The sequence below is a fragment of the Phyllostomus hastatus genome, unplaced genomic scaffold, assembly GCF_019186645.2.
Source record: "Phyllostomus hastatus isolate PE091 unplaced genomic scaffold, TTU_PhHast_1.1 phas_contig_17, whole genome shotgun sequence".
NCBI classification, from domain to species: Eukaryota; Metazoa; Chordata; class Mammalia; order Chiroptera; family Phyllostomidae; genus Phyllostomus; species Phyllostomus hastatus.
Window position 1 is genome coordinate 17,042,247 of NW_025333664.1, and position 24,168 is coordinate 17,066,414.

Below are 24,168 nucleotides of genomic sequence, written 5' to 3' on the forward strand. Positions count from 1 at the left end.
GAGCACCGAGCCTATTGACACTCACTGAGTATTTGCTAAATACCAAGGAAAGGGCCGTGGCCTTGGGTCCAGGTCCGAGTCCCGGCGGTCTGGAGTCGTCAGAACTTGGGTCTCCCCTCTCTGAAATGGAGATGACACATACTCGCCCCTCAGCGCCTCATCGTCAGTCATGACATTTGGGAAAGTGTTTGGTAAGGCAGCTGGGCCAATCCGAGTTACTTTAGGTCACGGCTTTTCCTTGGCAGCTGACTCGGGGCATGTGGCTGGACCTGTGTGACCCGCCCCACGCCACTTGAGGCCTTCGCCTGGGTTTTTCTCGAGCTGCTCTGAGGATAAGCAGCTTCTTCCCTGGGCAGCAGGAACTGGGGAGTGAGTGGGGCCTGTCCCAGTGGAAACTCGAACACACGCATGGGCATTCACCAGGGTTTCCAGTGACTGCGGGCCTCACGGAGCAGCTGTCCCAGAGCGGCCGCGGCGCTGCTCTGACCACAGCTTCCTCAGCTCTGGCCATCCTCGGCCGCGGCGTCCCACTTCCCTGGGGGTGAGCCCCTCCCTCGCCCCCAGAGCAGGGACGGGGCTCCCCCCGTTCCCTCAGCAGCACACAACACACAGGAGGGTCAGCATGCGAGGCAGTTTATTGACATTTACTTCCCCCCCAAAACTTTCCCACCCTGGTAAGGGGATGAATGACTTGGGGCGGGGGGAGGGGATGAGAGCGGTGGGATATTGTAGAGGTGGGAGCCGTGCTACGGTAGGTTGAAAAACAAGCCCCCCATTTCAGAAGCTCAGAAAGTTGGGCCCAAGAAACACTCATTCAACCAAGTCCCTTCCATCGCCAGAGGAGAACCAGGTACTGCCCTGGCCTGGGTCTTCTGCTGGCTCTCACGCCAGGCACCTTTGAGACCTTGCTGTTGCACTAGTGGCCACATCATCTTGACCTGAGCGGAACAGGTGAGGCCTGGCTCCATCTGCACAGGTGGAGGGGACAAAGGTGACCGATTAGTGGGAGGTCACAGTGCGCACACAATGGGACAGGGCGGCGCTCTAGGCACCAGACTAGGCACCAGACTAGGGCCCTATAGCGCAGCCCAACCCCATGAGGTGGCTAAGGGCTGGATGCCGTGGCGAGGTAAGACAACACGGCTCTGTGATCGACCTGACGTCCGAACAAACATGTTCAGAATGGTCTCTGCTCTCAGAGTGTCTCAGTCCCCTTGGCTCTAAGCCGTCGAGGAAGCAGAAGGAAGAGGAAGTGGTGGTCTGTCCAGCTGGGACCTGGGACTGTCACGATCGCCCAGATCTCTGAGCCTGGGGTGGAGCAAGGAAACAGGATGCTGAGTCCCAAGAGGGCTGCCCCCAAGGCGCTCGCCCCTCCGGCCAGGCTCCACAGGCCTCGTCTTCTAGCGCTTCTTCTTGGTCTCCTTCTTGGGCCTCTTGTTCGCAGAAGGAGCAGCAGCCTTGGGCTTCCTCGTCACCTCCCCACTTCTGGGCTCCGAGGGCTCTGCCTCCTGCGTGGTGATAAAACAGAGAGTCCTGCTTAGACGGGTCAAGCCTGACACCAGCAAAACGAGATGGTGCTTGAAGGGACTTTGCAAACTGAAGCGTGCCACAGAGACACAAGGGACGGAAGCCATCGTGGCTGGGACCCAGCAGGGACATGCAGGTGGAGCAGTGCTGGGAGCAGGGCAGCTCCCGGTGGAGACGGGGCAGGAGGCCCCGTGGGGAGGACACAGCCCTTGGAGTCTCACAGGTGAAATCCAAGCTCCTCCCTCCACATTCCAGCCAAGTGACCTCATGGGGAGTTTGCTTCCCCTTTCTGTGTCTTGGTTTACCCACCTGGGAAATGGAAATAGTGACTCACACCTCGGAGGGCGAATGTGAGGAGGCAAAAATACATGAAAAGCACCCAGCAAATGCAGCTGCATCCAGTGGCTGGCTGGTCGCCCTGGGCAGGGTCTGGGCAGAATTTGGGGGAGAAGCCAGCCATGGGGCAGCCCCATTGTGGCTTGCTCCCCTTCTGGCCCTGCTGTTCTCTTCTCCCCATTCACCCCACAGAATGCCAGGGCCCCAGGGGTGGACACCGCCAGCCAGCAAGTAGGCGCCAGCCACTGAACTGGTTGGTCTGTGGGGCCTGGCAGAGGTGCCCCATGGTGGGGGGGTGGGGCATAGGGCAGCCTGGGGGCAGAACTCCAGCCTCTCCCGAGGCCTGGAGGAGCCCTGGTTTTTATCTGTCATGTGCACTGTGATTTCTTCCCTCTAAGATTTGGTTTAAGCAAAGGTTCTGTGGCTTAAAAAAAGTTCCGAACTGCAGCTCCAACTCTGGCCTTCATGGTGCTGCTATAAAAAGTGGGCTCTGGGGGCGGGCCTTGGCCTGCTCCAGCCGCTCGGGCTCACGTCAGAGGGCTCACGTCAGAGGGATCTGGAGAGGACTCAGGCCTGTCGAGTGTCCCCTCCCCCTGGGTGATAAATCGCAGCGCCACAGCCGGGCAAGGCGTGAGCAAGACCCATCCAGCTCAGGGAACACTGACCACAGCTGCCGGGCCTCATCCAGCCCACAGGTGGACTTCACTTGGCCTACAGAGTTTGTTTTTAAGAATTTAGGCCAATTGGGAGATTTCTCATTCGATCTGGATTCACGGCTTTCTTGAAAACTTGAAACATGTGGTGACACTAGCCCCAAATCCCCTCCAGACAGACACAGGCTGGGCAGCAGCTGCCTCCTTATCCGAGTGCCCACGGTCCCCCAAGGTCCTGTGCAAAGAAAATGTTTCTCGGTGCCTCTGTTCTTTTATCAAATAATGGGAAAACAAAAGAGAAGACTAAGACTATGAGGAGGGAACACACTTTTTCTGGGAGGGAAAGATATTTTTCCCCGTTTAACTGGCCAGCTCCCGGTTTCCAGCCCACTTTAAGCTCTGTCCTTCCCAGCTCCCCCATCAGCCCCTGGCCCGAGCCTCCGCCCTGCAGAAGAGGCAGGACCTCGGCCAAAGGCCGGTCCAGAGGTCTGTCAGCTCCCTCTTATCGCCGGCCCAGCTGCGTAATCTTCTCTCCTCCCTGCCAGCTGAGACACCACACGCAGAGGCCCAGCCAGCCCCCGGCACCCCCACACCCCCGAGGGATCTTCCCAAAATAATGCGGAGGCCAGTCTCTCCTCTGGCCAAATCTCTGGTGGCAGCTCTAGACTCCCCCAGCCTGTCCCTCTGCGCTGACATTGTTTATGTAATTTGGCAAAGAAAAAAAATTAGAAAAGCAAACAAACAAAACCAAACCTCAGAAAGCCAGTGTGTCAAGTGCGCAGGCTGCAGGCCCAGAGCTCAGCGGGAAGGCTGCTGTTTGAGGCAGATCCGCAGGGGCCGATGCCTTCGAGACCTTGGGAGCGGGACTGTCCCCAGGGCAGCACCTATCAGTCCCCGGACACCAGCGGGTCCCTGAGAACCCTGGGCACATGGATCGCTGGTTCGGTCCTGCCAGGACCCCAAGGAGGAGCCCCACTCTGAGCTCTTCTGGTTTCGGTGGGGCCCAGTTCAGAGCCCACCTCGCTCCTCAGACCCCTCTCAGGTGCCTTGTCCTTCCTGGCACCTCCCAGACCTCTCCCCTAACCCAGGTGTCTGTCAGCTGACTGAGCCTGGAGCCCCCAGGCTCCTCCAGCTCAGCTGTCCCAGGCCAGGCACGGCCCTTCTCCAGCAGGCCAGGCCTCCTCCCCACCTGCAGGCAGAGCGACCGGAGTGCCGGGAGGCCCGCCCTCTCCCTCCCCACCACCGTCCAGTCACCAAGTCCTATGGATGCAACCTCCTCCACCTCTTGCCTCAGTCCCGGTTTTTAGCATCGAAGTCCCTAGCTCCCCCTCTGCTAACCAACCTCCCTGCTCTCCAGGCCTTTCCTTGTGCACCTGCCAAAGGAGTTTTTCTCAAGTGCAGACGCCCCCCATCTTAAGCCTTCCAGTGGCTTTCTATTGCCCTCATGGCCCACACCTGGGAGGGCACCTAAGGAGGCCACCTCTCTGGCCTTGTCTATGCTCTTCTCCCCACCCCCCACACTGGGTCAGGCTCCAGGGCCCCCACTGGCCACCTCTTCTCTCCTCGGCCTCCCGGAAAAGCCCTCCCCGTGGTTTGGCCCAGCCCAAGAATATAATCCTACTCACCATCCACCCTTCCTTCTCTGCTCCCCTACTTGCAGCCAAGTGCATCCCCTCCTCCACCCCACTCCCCAGGTCCTTATGATGACACTATTATTTTATCACCGTTACATGTTCTCATGTTGCTCTCCCCCACTAGCCTGTGAGCTCCTTGGGACAGCTTCAACTGTTGCTGGATGAATGAGTGAAAGACAGAAATGAAAGAACAAACAAGATCTCCCATAACCATAGGAACTTCACGCTTATCATCGTGAAACTATAACTTAAGACTAGCCTCACTTTTCCCACGGGCACAGAGGACGCAAGCAGACTTTAAACCCAACACCCTTACCTGAAGTACATACGCCTAGACGTAGCAACCAATAACAACAGCAGCGAGCACGGCCATGACAGCTGCTCATACCACGTATGAAATGCCCGGCCTGTGTTCCGTGTCTGGACTTGAGTCAGTCTCATAAAGTGCCCCACTGAGCCCTATTTTACACATGAAAGAAGAGACACTTGGGTTCCATGACGTGGCTAAGGGTTCAGCTGGTGAGCAGCAGAGCCAGGATTTGAACCTGAGCTTTTAATGCTTATAGGCATTACGCCTCTCCCAGGTTCCCAGGGACCCTGGGGTTACAGAGACGGAGAATGTGCGTCCACTGTGAATCCACTCTCACTCTGTGCAGTAGCCCCTGGAACCACAGGTGACCACGGGACAGCAAGGACAGCTTCCCCTCGACTCTGTCAAAGGGTCCTCAGAACCCCTCATCTGGGACTCAAGTTCCTCCAGGAGTCAGGAAAGTGGGTTATGCTCCCCGAGTCATGCTGTATTCTTCACGGATGAATGCGGTTCTCTGGGGGTGTGCGTACACATCACAGTCACCGAGTCATCTGAACGTGTCATCTGTCTCCGCACCCAGACCTCCTCCTCCCGTCACCACCTCAGTTTTTGGCTTCGTCGCCCACTCAGTTACCCAAGCTAGAGAGCTCCGAGTCATTTCTGAGTTCTCGCCATTCCCTCGAGCCCCACATCCGACCTGTGCCTGGTCTCGGCCACGCCCCTTTCCAGGGGCTCTGAACTGCGCCCCGCCCCCTCTGGTCACACACTGCTGCGCGGACCAGACGGAACGGTCTCCTGCCTGCCTCTCATCGCATCAGCCTCCCACAGGTTTTCCTCACCACCTGCCACATTGCTTTTAGAATCCAAAACTGTTGTTTTAGGAGATACCGTCTGTTTTCTGCTTTAAAAGCGTCTCTGGTATAAGGGTCCCTCTCAGTATAAGACGGATTCCAAGAGCTTCGGTGTGGCCTCCAGGGCCGCTGCACTCCAGCCCGACCCATCTCAGGGCACACCCCCTTGTGCACCCAACTCTGTCACTCCCAGCTGCTGGTCCAGCCAGCAGCTCCCAGGTATTCTGTTTCCTTTCATGCTCTGCACAGGCACTCAGCACTCATCACCCATCACCTATGCCCAGGGCAGGCAGGTTCTGTGCCGGGCACCACGGGGCAGCAAGGGAGAGAACGAGTACTCACTGATGGGCACCGTGTGTGAGCTTCACTAACACCAGCTCAGTGGGCCTCCCATCACCGGGACCAGCAGCCCTTTCCCAGGTGAGGAATCTGAGGCTCCACGACACTCAGTGACTGGCCCAGGGGGGCACAGCTACCCTGCCCCCAAGCCCGCCCTGGGGCAGCTGTTACGCACCTGCTGCAGCCGCTGGGGTCCCAGCCACACAGAGCTGGCACTCCAGACTCTCAGCTGGTGAGAATGACTCTGAGCGAATGGCTGACTTTTCATTTCTCTTCAATCGCACGCTGCTGGTACAAGCCAGGCAGACTCCGAAAGCTGAACCCCCCCCCCCTTTTAAATCTGGGGTCACCTCTCCTCCTCTGAAGCCAGGTTCACATTTCCTCGACAACCACACTGCCGGCAGTAAAAGAAAACCTCTCCTGCCGAGAGGTCCCTGGGTCTGCAGAAACGGCCCCTGTGGACACGGCCTCATCGATAATGAAGCAGCTCCACAACAGCTTTCGAGGCCAGAAAATTGCTGCTATTCATCAGGTTCACAAAATTAAATCTGTGTCACGATGCACTGAATCCCTTCCAGCGGGGAAAACACAGAGAAGTTTACACCTTCCACGCCACGGTTCAGTGTGGATTTGCCCCTATAAATCAGGCCATGTCATCCCGCACGGGCGGAAACCACGCTTCCCCTAAACTGGCCCAGGGACCCCCCACCCCCCTTATGTCACTTGATCCTCAGGGACTCTGGGGGCAGGCATGACACAGGCTCAGGGAGCTAGGGTGGGCCAGCACCCAGCACCAAGGCCAGGTGGGGCCAGTGCTAAAGCTCCTGTGCCCCACTGCACACTCCTGTGCGGGGCCCTGGCAGGGTGGGGGCTGAGAAGGCCTTGCAGAGAAGGAACTAGCTCTGGTCTTGAGAGGAGAACAGGACCAGCTAGAACAGGGAGCAGGGGAAGCTGTCCCTGTGGGCTCAGCAAGGCGAACAGATCCAGTGTCCAGGACGCGCCTGGCAGGCGAGGACTGTGATTAGTGAGAGCAGCCTGGGGAGCGCACCCCAGACACAATTCAGCATCGCGCGGGCCCTTCCCCCCGGCCGGTCTGTGGCTCCCTGTGTATCCAACCGTCTCTCCTACGAGCCGGTACACATCTAGAGACCATGTTTACACCTTCACCTTGCCCACCGCACTGCACGGCAATCTCTCAGAGACGGCTCGTTAAGTAAAAATATCCCTGCCGCCCAATTCAACTGCAAACCCCTCCCAAGCTTAAAAATAATACAGGGCAGAACCACACAGCTGGCTCTGCGAGCCTGTCTCCTGAGCTGTGGAGAATGGGTATACACTTGCCTGGGTTAATTATTTCCTAGGACAGCCTTCACTGGCAATCAGGGACCTAGTTTAAAATCGAGAGCCTTGCCCTGGCTGGTGTGGCTCAGTGGACTGAGTGCCGGCCTGCAAACCAAGGGGCTGCCGGTTTGATTCCCAGTCAGAGCACATGCCTGAGTTGAGGGCCAGGTCCCTCCCCCTCTCTCTGAATAAATAAAATCGTGGTTCTGGGAGGGCTCTCAGTCACTGGCCACAGGAGTAGCCAGTTGAAGGTGGCCTGGCGGAAATGGCACGCATTGCCCCATCCAACCTGTGGGCCAAGGTGCGGGCGTGTGAAGCAGAGGCCCGCCGTGAGTTTGATAAACTCCCAGCTCTAGGAGCCAGTGCAGTCTCATTCTGAGGAAATGTAGGAAGGCATCAGCACCGTCAGCATTTAAACTACTAGGAGAGTTTATGATTAACTGCCAGATGAACTATTACAAGCTACTGTATGAGTCGCTGAACTAAGTCAACACCCACTTGCGCAGGGTTGAGTGGATACACATTCTGTATAGAAACTGGTCCACAGGAGGCCCTGATCGGTGTGGCTCAGCTGGTTGGGTGCTGTCTTGCAAAGCAAAAGGTCACCAGTTTGATTCCTGGTCAGGGTGCTGGTTCAATCCTGGTTGGGGGGTATACAAGAGGCAGCTGATTGATGGCTGTCTCCAGCATCCATCGCTCTCTTTCTCCCTCCCTTCCCCTCTCTCTAAAAATAAATAAAATCTCTTTTAAAAAAAGAATGAAAGAACCAGGCTTGGGAGTCAGCTCGGGCAGGCTTTCGAGAAGGGAGGGAAGACGGGCTCCCTGCCTCCACCGCCTCGTACCCACTCCTGAGACTCCTGGAGCCGGGCTCCCTGCTCATCACACTGCAGCGCCCACTTGGAGAGAGGCCGAAGACTCTCCCCCAGGGAACGTGCCCGGCCATGGAAACATTGCGTTTCCCTCCATGACTTCAGGGAGCTCACAGACTCTAAAGCCTACCTAGGGGCCAGCTAGGGACTCGGGACTCCCTTTTAGGACGCTGAAGGACAGCAGCCTGAACACAGCCTCTTCGTCAAACCAAGCGGCCGCTCCTCAATCGCTCGAGTGTTTTCATTCCCCGCTTCCCCGCCTCCATCTCCGTGGGGCCTGGGTTTTCCCTGTGCTCTCCCCAAACCGCTGGGTGGTTTTCGGGAAGACCACAGTCTCCTGGTCGTCTGCCCAGTGTCCTGAGAGAGCAAGAGGGACAGAGACCCCAGCCTTGTCTGCGCAGCACTCCTGCTCCCTTGAAAACTGACCGTCCCCTCCGCCCCCAAGGTCCCTCCACTGGACCCCGCCTCCCCCGACACTGGCCATCGCTGTGCCGAGCTGGGTCGGCTGGAGTTCCTTCCCTGGGGATTCAGAAACTGAGACCAAGCACGGAGACGGCCGCCGGATGCTGCAGCTGAAGGACGCCGCCGCGGGGAGCTGTCCAGCTGTCCGCGGCCATGTTTCTCAACCACCGCGCCAGCGCGCACGGGAAGCTGGGCCCGGGAAGGAGAAGTGAAAGGCGGGAGGGGAGACGGGCAGAGAGGAGAGGCGGAGGGGATGCAGACGGTGGGTGTCGGCGTCCCGGGCTCCCGCGCCTTCCAGAGACCCCGCTGCACCCCTGCTCGGGCACAGCACCCCCATATGTCAGGGCATCTGCGCTGCGAAGAAGCTCCTTCCAGTGCCCCAAGCAACGTCTTAAGTTCAGGCCTCTCCTAAATTTTGGTTTCCCTTGAAAAGCTCAGCAATCCATTCTCAGGTTTTCAGGAAACAATGCTGTGTTGATAAAATAGTTCCCAGCTTCTCATGGCCCTACCTCCTTCACCACTTGGATGTCTTGGTATTATTTCACACTTAACACGTGCGGGGCTGGACACCTCCTGTCCTCCGGAAACTGGTCTGAGCTTCCGGAACCGGTCCCAGGACTGGCCCGGCATCTGCATACAGCATCACCTGGGCGCTGCCAGAAAACACTGCTCGCAGGCTCTGGTGAACAGCTGAACCAGCATCTCTAGGCGCCGGCCCAGGCTCAAACAAGTGTTTGTTTTCTCGGCTTTACTTTAATGAGTTGTCAATGAGGAAAGGAAAGTCCTCAATCGGCTTAGGGTTCCAGGGACTTTGGTATTGCTTTTACCAATTGGTTCTTGCTGCTACTAAGAAAAAGAAGGGGGTGGGGTGGGAAATATTTGTATGTATTCCTCTTTTCTCCCCTGATTACCCCCAAAAGAGCTTTCAAATAATCTCCTCAGCACTGAAGTACTGAAGTCATACACTAGTTGCAAAAGAATCAGCTTACTGGAACAACAGGAAAGACATTCTTTTGCTTTTCAAAGGCTTTCCCATCATCTGGAGCCAAAAATATTATCTTCTGACCCAAAAAGCCACTAATAAACCTTGTTTCTTTCTATAGGCCAAGCAAGAAGGACGGTTTTGCCCTAAGCAACAAGGCAAAAAGAACGAGATTGTTCTCTGGGTCGGCCCACCCCCTCTTCTGCCCTCTCCCACCTCAGGCCGCCCTCCACTTCCAGGTACCCCCCACCCCCACCCCCACCCCCGCCCTTGGGCTGCCTGGAGTCCCACACACTGTGCCCATTCCCACAGCCTCCCTTCCTTCCTAAGAGCTGCCCAGCCCCAAGTTCAGAGCCCCATCTTTTCCCCTCCCCCTCCAAATTCCAAACCCCAGCTAGCTGCTAGGCACGGCCTGCGAGCACAGCCTCAGCACCCAGCCTCTCTCTGTAGGGCTGTCTGCACAGAGAACACTGTGTCTTCTCTCCATTTCTGTAGAAGTCCGAGGAGCGAGAGAAGGCTGCATTAAGGGGGCACACAGAGGAGAGCCAGCAGCCAAACCCCTGCATAACTGGGGGCCATGTGCTGCTGTGATGCACCCACAAAAAGGTAAGTTGATGGTACTGTATTTTTGCTACCGATCCACTGAAAAACTGAAGAAAAAGTTAAAATAGTAAAGCTTCAGTCATTAAGACAATTTGCTTGTGTGAGCCTTGCTCCCCTAAACTGCAAGATAAATTAAAATGAAAGCTTACGTACTGTGTTTATAGTTTAACAGATGAGGCTGTTGTCCCAAATTAACCTCCCAACGGCAGAGGAGGTGGGGGGAGGGGAATGGAGGCATACTGTGGACCCTTTGTCCACTTCCTGCCTCAAAAGACTGCAGCCCCCTGCGCCACTAAAAACCTCGGAAATCCCTAAAGCCCTCCCCCCACCTTCTGAAGGTTTGCTGAGGTGACCCAGGCCCCTGTGGCTGCAGCCTGGACGGGCTAAGACACAATAGGAGGTGAGCAGCAGCTCTCCAAAAGGCCACACACCTCTGACTCGGACATCTCTGCCTGTAAAACAAGGACAGTTATCACCTCCCTCCCTCGGGACTCTTAGCAGGTTTCATCAGTGGCCAATGACAATAAAAACTGTTTGTTATTTTTAATGCCCAGTAGCATGCCGTGTCTGAGGACAGAGCCCCAGGGCCCAGGGATGACGTTTTTAGAATGTGATACAAGTGTGGGTGGAAAAACGCCAATCGTGACCTCCTTCTCAAGACACCAGAATAAGAAAGAGAGATGGACCGTCAACCCAGAGGCCACGAGCCTGCCCGTGCTCACCAAGCCGCCCTCGGCGGCTGCTCCTCCCTGCCCGTCTGTCCCCTTCGCACTGGAGCTCCTTCAGGACGGACCTGGGCCCTCGTCTCCTCTCGCTCCACACTGGCCCCTCCGTTACATCTCATGCACTCCCCAATGCTGATCGACACCCAGCCCAGGTGCTTTGTCTGAAACAGGCCCGCACGCCTCAAAGGCACCTGTTTGAAACTGAACTCAGCATGCTCCTTGCCCATCCCTGCCCAAGCCGGCTCCTTCCCCAGGGTCCCCATCACCCTTCCAGCCACACAAGTGGGATCGCTGCAACACAGTCATTTCCAAGATGCGTGGATCTCCAGAACATACTGTATATTGCTCAGTGGAGAGAGAAACATGCGAAACTGTGTTTACCAGTGTGCTGCACTGTGTGTATCAAAGGGGGAATATAACTATACATATCACACACATACGCACTTGCAAATGTTTTCAAAAAGAAACAAAGGAAGGAAAAAAATCAGTAGAATAAAAACGGTGCCTGTATGGTGGGAGGGAGAGGAAAGGGTGGAGGATTCTGAGATTAAAGGACACTTCTGTGACTGTGACTTGTTATACGGTTTTGACTTTGGAAAATGTTGTATATAAACATTTTAGAAAAGTTTTAATTAAAGAAAAAAAATCCCTAAAAGTTAGAAACAAATGAAAGGAAATTAATCTAACAGTATGTCATGGCGGGAGCACACCTGCGTGAATGAAAGAATTGCTAAACTCGGTACTCTGACCAGACACCCCCACCAGGGCGGTATCTGTGGGCCAAAAAAAAAAGAACCACAAAGACATCTTAAATTTCATTATGACTCTTACTGTTAGTTGTGAAAAACAATGTAGTTATTTTATTTTTAAATTATTTTTAGAGAGAGAGGAAGGGGGAAAAAGAGCGACACACACACAGAGACTTGATGTTCCATGTATGTATGCATTTATTGGTTGATTCTTGTGCCCTGACCAGGGATCGAACCTGCAACTTCAGTGTATCCGGGTGACACTCTAACCAACTGAGCTGTCTGGCCAGGGCACAACAGACTTACTATAAAGTATAACAAGTTTATTGCAGGCGTGTGGAATAGAGTTAACATTTAAAAAACCACTATCCTTAGAAGAGTCAGCTGGTAAGCTTGGTCCTTGGCTGGCATCCGGGAAACTGAGTTTTGGGTGGTCCCACCATTCCCAGAGCGGGTAAGGGTGGCTCGCTGTGTCTAAACTGTTTGTGCAAACGGTAGAGGTTTATGCTGAATACCTGCTCTCCTTCTGGAAGTCTGGAATCCTAGTCTGTGCCAGGCAGAGGGTGACTACGTGACCTGTCCCCAGTAAAACCCTCAGCAAGAGTCCCTAACAGCCTTCTGTGGGAGACAGTATTTCAAACAACTTGATGGAGAGCTCACTGAGACCATTTGAGCTTAAAAAAATAAAACTAAAATCATTTAAAACATATCAAATATATAAACATATGTTCAGAATGTATGAAAACCACAGCTTCGCTGGTTAAAAGTGGATGCTTCTAGAGCCCAAACTCACTACTCTGAAAATCAATACATAAAGAGAAAGAACCAAGCATCGATCCTGTTTTTTAGTGTAAACAGCATTTCAGAGCAACCGCACAGCCAGTGAGGAAAAGGTCTTCTTCGCTGAAGACCTCCAGCTAAGAAATGGGGCAGGAAGCAAGGGATCTAGGCAATGATCACCAGTGGATGCTACACCGTTTAGGTGGGTGACTGATGGGGACTTTATGACAGAGGGATCGACTACCTGAACCCACTGGTCAAGCCTAGAATCTCTCAGTGCACAACGACGGACAGGAAGTGCACAGCACCAGCTCTGAAGTGTTCTCGCCAAATAACCTGATCTGGATTGAATCAAGCCTCTATATCAAATTTCCTATTGATAGGAAATACGGGGACAGAGAAACACAGCAAATGACCCCACAGAGAAGCACTCAGCCAAGTCCTGGATGTGGATGCCATCGGTGACAATGACCTGCCCTCACCAACAATCAGTGTCCTGAGAAAAGCGAGGGGGGTGGCGGTGGCAGAAGGAGGGTGTACAGCTGTAGCATAAGGGTCAAAAACAACTAAAAGGCAGTCTGATCATGTCTTACATTTCATTAAGTCACTTTCTCACTTAAAACCCTCAGGACCCGCCCAACTCCTTTAGCTGCACCTCTCGTCAAGTCCCCTCTGTGTTCCCACCCCGTCACCTTCCTTCAGGTCCTCGAAGTAGCCGGCTCCTTGATTCCTCCGGCACTTGCACGTGCATGCCCCCTCCCCGGGGGAGAGGGGGAGGTCCAGCCCCCGAGTCCTCCCCCTCGTCATACACCCTCCTGTACTTCCCAGGAAATGTGCATTTGTTTCACGTGTGTCCCACCCCCAACGACCAGAAGCTCCTGGAGGGCAGACACCGCCTCTTTCAGCAGCGTGGCGGGTACAGGCACTAAGTAAAACTCTGCGGAACGCACGTGTGAACAAATAAAGTATGAATCACACGGCTCAAGGCCACCAGGCGAGGATCTGCAGACACGATGTTATCAATAAAGCCCAGCATAGTCCCTGATGAGCTTTGTTGTTGCGATACCTATTTTTAACACCCAGCACCCAGCCCGAGGAGCTGGGGCTCACAGAGAAGGACTCACCGCCTCGTGGGACTTGGGAACAGGGATGAGGATGGCCAGCACACAGATGAGCTGGAAGATGGCCCCCAGGAAGAGTCCGTACCGTAGCAGGTTCTCCAGGAAGGTGGGCTCCGGCACCTCGGGGGGTGAGAAGTCCAGGTCGGAGGCCATGGCCTCAGCTGCCTGCTGCCTGAGGTCTCCTCTGGCTCACCACACTCCAGGGCCAACGTCTAAAGGCAAAGGGTAAGTGTCAGGTCTCCACAGCTGAGTTTTCAATGGTCCCACTGCACAAACACACGCAGACATGCAGGAAATACAGAACGCAACTGTGGCGAAACTGCAGCAATTCTCGAATCTAAGTGGGGGATATATGGATAGTCATTGAACCGTTCTTTCAGTTTTTTGGTATGTTTGAAAATGTTCCAATTATAAAGTTAGAAAAAGTAAGCAAATGCAAACGTTTCAACAGGAATCTCAAATCAACATGTTTACCGTAGGCCTGCTATGTTTCAGCTTTCGCTTATGTGTTCATTTGTTCATCCAGTCGTTCATTCATCAAACACTTACTGAGCACCCAGCACCGAGAGGGAGCAGAACAGACACGCCCCTGCTCTCCCGGCACCTACAACTCACGGCAGAGGCAAGCAAAGGTCACATCCAGATGTGAAATGCCAGCTAGTTAAAACTGTTTTGAAAAAACGGAAGGGCATCATTTTCCTTTGTCCAGGGTGACAGAGGTGCTCTCTGGAGGAGATGGGAACGAAGGGGCAGAGCAATGAAGGCTGAGAGCGAGCCACTGAGCAGCTCAGGGAACGTACCCCAGGCAGAGGCAAGTAAGTGTAGAGCCCTGGGGCAGGGGTGAGTCCAGAGAGGCCAGAGAGGGGCTCCAGGAGAGACAGGACGGAGGTGAGGTCAGAGAGGCGTGGGGGCTGACCTCGCAGGACCCTCATACTCTCTATTTGGGGCAAATGTGAAGCCACAGCAGGGTTTTCATCAGAGAAGTGACTAGTGAAGGGGGGAGGGGTGCAGAGTGGACACAGAGAATGGTGCCAGGCTACTGCTAGTAACCAGTGGAGAGATGCGGGGTCCCAGACGACAGGGGCAGTGGTGGCAGGTCTGGCACTGGCCCCCACTCCCAACACCCCAGTCGAGCTGCAAGAACTGCCCGTAATTCTCTGAGAGCCCTGGGCTCTTCCACAATCCTGGACTGCTACCCAGGCTGCATACTCTGCCAAGAATGCCTTTTCCCGTTTTTACCGCTTGGTGAAACCCCAGCTCTGACGCCAAGGCTGAGTTCAGTTGCCACTTCCCAGCATGTCTTTCTTATCACCCCCACCCCCAGTACGACTGAACCGCTCCCCCTCTAGCAGAGCACCCACGAGTGGCCTCCTTCTGCCCAACTCAAGGAAAAAGGGGCAAAACTACTTTGGAACCAGACCCCCCTGACTTGAAAGCCCTTTGTGTTTTCAGAGATCTATGCAACGATGCAATTTTCTGCTGCATATGAGCTGTCTAATGCAGGGGCCAAGAGTCCCACGTGGCTATTGAGAGTTGAAATACAAGCTGAGTATAAGCTGAGAATGACTGTTAAGTTAAATACGCAATTTAGTAGATAGGATGAATGTAAGAATGTAAAATAACTCACTAAGAATGTGTTATATTGATTATATGTTGAATTGATATATTAGGTTAATTACACTATTTATTTCACCTGATCTTAAACATGAGCCAGGACTTGGAAAAAAAGAACTAAGTTGGAGGAGTCACTTTCTGATTTCAAAACTCATTTCAAAGCTACAATAATAAAAATGGTGTGGTACTGGTATAAGGATCTAGGACAATAGAATAGAAAGCCCACAAATAAATCCTCCCATGTAAGGTGGGGGGTAAAAAATAAACCCCCCCCCAGAATTTATTTATTTAAAAATTCTGTATTTATTCTTACAGGCTTAAACTTCTGTCACCTTCAAAGTACTCTCCATTTGATGCAACACACCTATTGAGACACTCTTCCACTGTTTAAAACAAAACAGTTTCTGAGCTCGTCAATTTTGAGCTCAGTCCTTTCAGTCCTTTAGCGGTTTTTTTGTTTCACTTCTTCCACATCGGCAAAATGTTTCCCTTTGAGGGACATTTTTCATTGGAGGAAAACAAAAAAAAAGTCACTTGGGACAAAATCAGGTGAATAGGGAAGGTGGGGCACAGGTGTCATGCTGTTTTGGTTAGAAGCTCTGAACACTCAGCGTGGGGTGGGCAGGTGTACTCATAAACCACCCATCATGAAATGGGCAAACACGCTGTAAGAGTCTTCAAGAAAAATTCACTGAAGCTGGACACAGCCTCTCACAACAACGCCAGCTAGTGCACTGATACAGATGGGTTTCTAGAACACTCATCTAGTGGGGGAAGCCTGCACTACAAGAAGCCCACCCTTCAGAAGATAACTCCAGTTTTGGGGGGTCTCCCCTTGTATATAGCCAATTCATTTCTGAACAAGGGTTACAAGACCATTCAGTGGGAAAGGACAGTCTTTTCGGCAAATAGTGCTGGAAAAACTGGATATCCACATGCAAAAGAATGAAGCTGGATGCCTACCTTACACCAGGCACAAAAATTAACTCAAAATGGATCAAAGATCTCACCTTAAGAGCTAAAATTATAAAACGTATGGAAGAAAACATGGGGGAAACTCTTTGTGACATTGGCTTTGGCAATGATTTCTTGGATGTGACACCAAAAGCACAGGCAACAAAGGAAAAAATAAAATGGACTTTCATAAGAATTTAAAACTTTTGTGCATCAGAGGGCACTATCAAGAGAGTGGAAAGACAGACTAGAAAAGTCTGGTGGTGTCTCAAAAGGTTAAACAGAGAACTACCACTGGTCCAGCAGTCCCACTCCTAGGTGCATGAAAGGACTGAAAGCAGGGACTCACACACATGCTTGCGTATCAACGTTCACAGCTGCATCATTCATAATATCCAAAGATGGAAACAGCCCTGGCCGATGTGGCTAGTGTCGTCCTGTGCACCGAAAGGTCACAGGTTCGATTCTCGGTCAGGGTGCGTGCCTGGGTCGGCGGTTCAGTCCCCAGTCGGGGCATGCACAAGAGGCAACCCAGTCAACGTTTCTCTCTCACATCGATGTTCTCTCTCTCTTTCTCTCTCTCTCTCTCTCTAATAAATGTATCCTCGGGTGAAGATTTTTTTATTTTCTAAAAAGAGAAATCAAAAGGTGGAAACAGTCAAGAGTCTATCAAACAGGTGAATGGATAAACAAAATGTGGTATATACACACAAAGGAATATTATTCAGCTGTTACAAGGGATAAAATTCCGGTACACGGACGAACCCTGAAAACACGATGCTAAATGAAGTTGAGCACAAAAGAGCGTCGTGTCATCCCACTTACATAAGGTGCCCAGAGCAGGCAAATGCGGAGAGACAGAAACTAGACTTGAAGTCACCGAGGGCTCAAGAGGGAAGTGGGGAGTTGCTGTTCGGGGGGTAGAGTTTCAGTCTGACATGACAAGAAGTTCTGGAAATAGATGGTGGTGATGGTTATACAACGTTCCGAATGCCACTGAATTGTACACTTAAAAATAGTTAAAATGTTAAATGTTATGTTATATGTATCTTACCACAACAAAAAATAACTGTATCTGTTTCCTTTTACTTTTTAAATGTGGCTGCTAGGAAACTTAAAATTACCCCGTAGCTCTGGCGAGAGATGGTCCTGAGACCTTCCGCCCTGGCTCCGCAGCTCCGTTGCCGGGCAACATTTTCCCAGCATGAAGGAGGAGTGACTAAAAGATGACACAAGCGACCTTCTCCCTGAACAGACTGGGACATAAGCAAATGTATATTGTCTCTCTCTCAACCCGGTCCCTTAGGAGGGTCCTGCGCCTGTGCCCACAAGGTGGCCGCCTCTTCCAGCCGCCTGTCTTCTGCAGGAACGGCTTCGAAGCCTGAGCTCCGCCCCGCCCCCCTTTTCTCTCAACAAGCTCCCTGCTGGCAGACCTTCCCCCAGCAAGGACTGGACTTCTGGAAAGAACCCAACGTCATCAGGATCCAAGTGTGGTGAATGAGGTGGGGCCGTGAGCTCAGGAATACCATTTTTGGTCAAATACAAGGTATGACGCTAAGACACCAGGCAGATTTTTCGGGGTGGCTCATAACCTGGCCCTGAAGTGAATTCCAAGGCAGCTGTGAGAAAAGCTTCGCTGGAGGGAACGCAGCGCGCCCCCCGCCCCCCAGGGCTCTGTACCCTGTGCCCTGAGAACCACAAGGTGTGAGAAAGACCTCTCATTCCCTCGGTGGCACCTTATAAACACACATTTTTTAAAATGCCCTCAGCTGCTCTCTCCCCTCTCTAGAACACCCGTGCCTTTCCCCACCCCCTCCCCCCAGGCGCATTTTCCTTGCCCCACTCTTTCTCCTCAACTCCAAGGGCCCTCTGGCCTCTGTAACTTATTTGCTGAGACCATTTCTTCTATGGCTCACTTCCACCGCCTCTGCGACTTTCTAAATAAACTTGTGGGGGGGGAAATATGCCTTCAGTCCCAAGCTTTATGCTTAAGGCTATGACACACCTACTTGGCCTATCAATAGTTAGATTTATTAGAGTTACTAACAAATTGTTATGAATATTTGCAGTGCAATAAAAATGTGGGGCCAGGAATCAGAAGTCCCACGGGCACAGAGCCAGGCTCCATCAGCAATCGGCTACACTTTGAGCAGGTCTCTTGACCTCCTGGAGGCTGGATGTTCTCCGGAGCCAAGCAACAATAGTATCTATTCAAAGCAATAATGCATTTAGGGTTTTTTTTTTATATAATGGCAATTAGGCAATACGTAACAAGGGCCATAAAAGTGATTATATCCTTTGACCGAATAACTCACTTCCTAGAATTTATAGTAAGGAAACAATTCAAAAGAAGAAAAAAGGCCTCAGGTATAAAAAGGTTCACGGCAGCGCTGCTCATAACACCCAAACGCAGGAAGCGACTGAAGTGTCCGACAATAAACACCCAGCTCACCCGATTCACGTACATCACGGAGCACTCCCCTGGCACAGACACAGCAAATGTCATGTCAGGGGAAAGTCTCTGCAAAACAACGCCCACTGAACAAAGAAAACGATGACGTAAACACTGACTGCAACAGTGTATAAACTGTGATTTCTTTGGCTAAAGATCAAAGGAGGCCATAGGAAAATGGAAATAGTTGCAGTTGAAGGGGTCACAACTTTTAACTTTTGGAATGATACCGAAACACTGAATACAACTGAAAAGAAAAATCCGCGTCCTACATTCTCCTTTCAGGAGGCTTGACAGGGTTCGGCGGAGTGATGCCCAACAGAACCTCCTGCGAGGATGGCAACGTTCTCGAGCTGTGCTCTCTAGTATGGTAGCCACTGCCAACGCGTGGCTTCTGAGCATGTAAATTTGGCTGCCAAGAGCCTGAATTTTATTTTATTTAGCTTTAATTAATTTAAAGATCAATAGTCACATGTGGTTAGTGCAAGTCTAACAGAAGCGTGGCTGTACAAAAGTGCAGGAAATCATAAAATGCTCTGCACACACTGTGTGTGCTTTAGAATTCCTGTCTCATTTCCTCCGCGCGCCCCGTGCTTTCCGTCCCAGCCCGCCTGCCAGTACTGCTGGGTTCTCCTTTCCGGATGACAGAAGTCACAAGAGTCCTACTCATCTTTAAGCTCTCAGCTTGGAGGCGGGGGCGTTACCCTCAGGCTCTCCTGTGACAGGCTTTGCTCACCACCCCCACCCCACGCCATTGTCCCTGCAGCAGCAGGGAACAAACCTTTAGCCAGAAGTGCACACACACAAGTATCACTAATGAGGATGAGGAAACCGGGCCTTGGAGAGGTTACGCGGCCAGCCAGGGCCTACTCGGCTGAGAAGTGGCCAACTCAGGACTCAAAATGGCTGGCTTCTCCAGACCCTGCTGAGCTCTTACCCACTAGGTCCAAGGTTTTCAAACTGCATGGCCCATCAGTGAGCCATGGAAACCACTTCCAAAGCTGTACTCAGCACTTTTTAACTTTATTAGCCAGCACTTTAAATAAATGATAATGGAAAATATCACCTTAGTAATTAAGGGTGGGTACCGAGTCCTGAAGCTTTTCTCAGTCATATCCATCTACATCCAAGTACGGATGTTCTGGGCCCATTTCAAAACATATTTCTTATTGTTTGAGAAACACCACACTGCGTCTAGTGTTTTTTACTTGGTCCACGATCAGCTCCTGGACACAGAGACCCTGGGATCATCTTGAGTGTATTCCAGGGCCTGACTCAAATACTTGGTAAGTAATGAACCCTAAGCCTGGTTTTCACCTTTAAAAGCAAGAGCACCTGCCCCAACAACTGCCCCATTTCACGAGGAGGAGCTGAGAGGCACGGGGCTTGCTTAGGCTTTCCCCCGAGTCGGGGTGGAGCTGAATGCCTGGCAATATGGCCAGCCCTGGGGTGCTCACACTTGCTCAAGGGCAAAGGGAAAATTTCACACCCCTACCAGAATTTAATAAAAAGTACATATCCATTTATTACCAAACACAGCAAATAATTTCATAAGGTTACTGGACCCCTTGAGGTTCATCCTTGAATGTCAGACACTAGTGGTCAGAGGCATTCATTCATTGGACAAATATTTATTGAATACCTACTATGTGCTAGGCATTATTCTAGTTTCTGTCATGGAGTTTTCCTCCAATTAGTGGTACTCACACAGATACACAAATAATGTAATGTTGGGGGTGAGCATTACAAGAAACCATACATAGGGAGGAAACAGATGCTATTTTATATGGGTGGTCAGGACAGGGACTCTCTGAGGTGACATTTCAGTAGAAGCTAGAAGAAAGCAAAGGAACACGTCATTAAAATATCTGTCAGGGTCCCCCAGGACGAAGGAACAGCAGGACTAAGGTCCCGAGGCAGGAATGAACTTTGTGATCAGGAACCGCAGGGTAAGCGAACTATGCAGGGTCCAAAAGCCATTATGAGGACTTTGGTTTTTCCTCTGAGTAAAAGGGTAGCCACGGGAAGTTTCCTAGCAATGATGATGTTGATGATGTTGATGATGATGACGACGATGGTGGTGGTGGTGGTGGTGGTGGTGGCAAGATCTGACTCATCTTAAAGCGGTCCCTCTGGCTTTCCCAGGCAGCCGCCGAAGAGGGCGGAGGGGCAGGTCCTGGCACGAGGCCATCTCCGGCCAGCCTTCGTGGACAAGCAGGTACCGCTGGGTCGGAAGGTGTGGTTGCGCGCTATGAAGGCATCAACATTTCTGGCAATTTCTACAGAAACGAGTTGAAGTACGTGGCCTTCCTCTGCAAGCGGATGCACATCAAGCCATCCCACAGCCCTTACTGCTTCCGGCCGCATCTTTTGGCAGGCGGCGCAAAGCAGGCCGCCCCTCAGGACCAAGCGAAGCTGGGCCACCTTGGAGCACCTCAAGGTGTTTGAAGGGATCCCGTGACACGAAAAAGCGAACAGTGGCTCCCACAACCCTCAAGATTGTGCGTCTGAAGCCTACACAGAAGTCTGCCTCCAAGGGCAGCCTGGCTCAGGAGGTGGGCTGGAAGGACCAGGAAGTCACGGCCACACTGAGGACAAGAGGAAGGAGAAGGCCAAGATCCATGACTGGAAGAAAAAGCAGCTCATGAAGCTACAGAAACAGACCGAAAAGAACATGGAAAAGCAAACTGACAGACACACAGAGGTCCTCAAGACTCATGGACTGCTAGTCTGACCCCGATAAAACTGTTAATTCTAAAAAGAAAAGAAAAGAAAAGAGAAAAGAAGAGAAGAGAGAAGAGAGAAGAAAAGAAAAAATGGTCCCTCTGGCTGTGTGTTGAGAACAGACTGTAGGGGAACAGGGAGACCAGTAAGGTTACTGTAACAGTCAAACAGTCACACCTGCACCTGGGAGGTAGCGGTGGAGGTGGTAAATTCTGAGGTTACAGATATGTTTTGAAAAGAGAGCCAACAGGACTGCTGAGAAGTTATATACAATCCCTGAAGGTGAAAATATTTTGTATGATACTGTAATGGTGAATACAGGACATCAAGCATTTGTCAAAACCCACAGAACTATACCACACAGAGTAAACTTTAGTGAGTACAAATATATTTTTAAGACTTTATTTATTTTTAGAGAGAGGGAAAGAGGGACAAAGAGAGGGAGAGAAACTTTATCAGTTGCCTCTCACCCCCTTATCTGGGGACATGGCCCGCAACCCAGGCATATGCCCTAACTGGGAATCAAACCTGTGACCTTTTGGTTCACAGGCCGGCACTCAATCCACTGAGCCACACCAGCCAGTAGTGAGTGCAAGTATTTTTTAAAAATCATTTAGGAAGTCAGGGTATCTCAGGATGGAATGCAGAATGTGACATTCTGCAGCTAAATGTATTACACAACCTCACTGAAGGGGCAGGAAGAATCGGGTATTGACCTCAGTAACTTTGGAAATGAGCAGAGTCTGTAAGACTAAAGGGGAAAGGAACCACACACGTGCACTGTACTCTGGCTGAGTTATTCCCACAGGTGATGCAGGTTTACAGTTCTGAAGCCACCACAGGTGTACACTGAAATTGAACAATTATGTACGTGAATGAGAGACAATGAAAGCTAGGATTTGTCACAGTGGGAGTAGGAGGTTACAGATAAGCCAGAGGAGGCTGGAATGACCCACACAGGATGGATAAGAGCTGCAGACATCAGTATGAACTAACTCCTGTTTAGCCTAGTACAGATACAGGTGGCTACATAAAGAAATATTTAGGTATGTGTACATATACAGGTATATATATACAGGTATGTGTATATATGTGTGTGCACACATATATCTGTCTGCTTAGAGGGACTAGAAGCATGAGCTTCCCAATAGCAATGAGAACACTTAAAACCCAGATCTTGGTGTCTACTACCATTCGCCAATAAGAGGAACCAGGAATCCTTGGAGGAATGATTAATTCGAAAACTGAGACAGAAAATATACAAGAAAAGCCTGGAGTAGAAAGTGAGAAAGTAAGAACAAAACACCTTTTAGGGTATGTCAAAGGACATAAGAGGCAACTGAAAGGGAGTAACAACCGCATAAAAACGAGACAGGTGAGTGATCCAGATTAACATCAGCAGTGACAGCTTGTATTTGGTAGTAAGTGCCCTTGATGCGATGCGATGAGAATGGCACTTTACTTCGGCGGTCTTCCTCCCCATTGCCAGTAACTCATAACTCCACTCTAATCATCAGAAAACTACCACACGAATCCCCACTGGGGGTCATTTTATAAACTCTCTCTGACTGGTACTAATCAAAACTGTCAAGCTCCTCTAAAACAAGCAGTCTGAGAAACTATTAAAGCCAAGAGGAACCTAGCGAGACACCACCACTAAATATAATGTGGCATCCTGGTTGGGACCCTGGAACTAAAAAAGGGCATTAGGGGAAAACTGAGCATATCTGAATAAAGCATAGACTTTAGTTAACGATAACTTGCCAATGTTGGTTTGTTAATTGGGAAAAATGTACTATACTAATGTAAGATGTTAATAACAAGGGAAATTGGGTGTGGGGCATATGAGAACTCACTGTAGTAACTTTGCAATAATTATATGTCTAAAGTTGTTCTAAAACAATTTTATTGAAAAAGTCAACATTGCAAAATAAATAACCCCTGAGACATTTACAGCTCTCCAGACTTAGCCAATAGAAATAAAATGTTCTCTAAGACACAAAAACCAAGATTCCAAGTGTATTGGTAGGGGATTCTTGGCTTCTAATGGATTTTAAAATTCCGTTCTGAAAATTCAACTGAAAGACTGGGGATAGAAAATCGGCGTCATGAATTAGTCACTGCCTTACAGCAACGGATACCCAGGCCCATCCATCCCACTACAGTAAATTCCCAACAACTGCTCCAAGGTGGGTTAAAGTTTGGCCCTATGGAAAGCTAAGCCACCTCCCAGAGCAGAGTCAGAACTGGCAGCCAGTGGGCTGAAACTGGTGTGCAGATATCCTGTAAAATGTATTAAGTCCGAGTTTCTTATCAGTACTTAAAAAGTACTGAGTTTCACATATTCATTTCCCACTTGTTTTGAAAAGGCTTCACAGCAAACACGCTCGATGCACCCTCACCAACTGCTTTGCATTCACCATCTCATTTAATCCCCAGGTCAAGCCTGCGTGCCCGTGGCAGGGAAGGAAATTGAGAACCAGGGAGGAAACCGGAGCTTACCCCCGGTTACAGAGCACACTGAGGCCTCGAGCACCGGAGATCTGGCTCCTAATGCTCCTTCCACTCAGAGGAGGAAAGGCCGGGTCAAGGCCATAAAGAGCGTTGGGTTCTGCCCAGGCTCTGAACTAAAAGGCTGGACGGCCCTGGATAGAAACCCCCTGGCTTCTCACAAGAACCCAGATTCCCGTCTGCAAGTAAGTTCCTAACAAGCCCGCGGGAAGTTATTCTGGCCGTGGGCAGAGAGGTCCAGGCAAATGGAACGGAGCCGCCTGGGACAGCAAGGCCGCGGCGCCCCAGCCCAAACCCCTCTCGTTCCCGCCGCCTCTGCGACTCCGCTCCGCCCCGAAGACCCGGCCCGACCGCCAGCACCGTCGCACTCACCACCCGCGCTGCCGCGCGCCGCTCCCCCGGAAGTGGTTCTCCGAGACCACGGATCCCGGAAGTGACGCGCCTGAGCAACCAGCGGGTTCGGCTCCGCCCGCGTTGCTAAGGTCTGTGGTTTGCTGGACTTTTGTCCCTGCTTTGTGGGTTTCAGGCAGAGGGAGAGGCCTGGGAAAGCAAGATAGAGACCCCCTGGCTTCTCCAAATCTATCCCTCAGCCCATTTCAGCAGACGTTTTTTAGATGCTTATAGAAGAAGC

At 51.5% G+C, this 24,168-nt stretch overlaps 1 protein-coding gene and 1 pseudogene across 1 annotated transcript; one reads left to right on the forward strand and one right to left on the reverse strand.

The window, feature by feature from the left end:
* Positions 1-617: 617 nt before the first annotated feature.
* MANBAL (mannosidase beta like) lies at positions 618-23,959 on the reverse strand. Its single transcript, XM_045833022.1, has 3 exons — positions 23,910-23,959; positions 13,286-13,494; positions 618-1,508 (listed from the first exon to the last, which is right to left on the reverse strand). Exons 2-3 carry the CDS (start codon positions 13,433-13,435, stop codon positions 1,401-1,403), a joined length of 258 nt encoding a protein of 85 aa, XP_045688978.1. The 5' UTR covers positions 13,436-13,494; positions 23,910-23,959; the 3' UTR covers positions 618-1,400.
* On the forward strand, positions 20,610-21,036 carry LOC123814891 (annotated as a pseudogene).
* Positions 23,960-24,168: the final 209 nt, after the last annotated feature.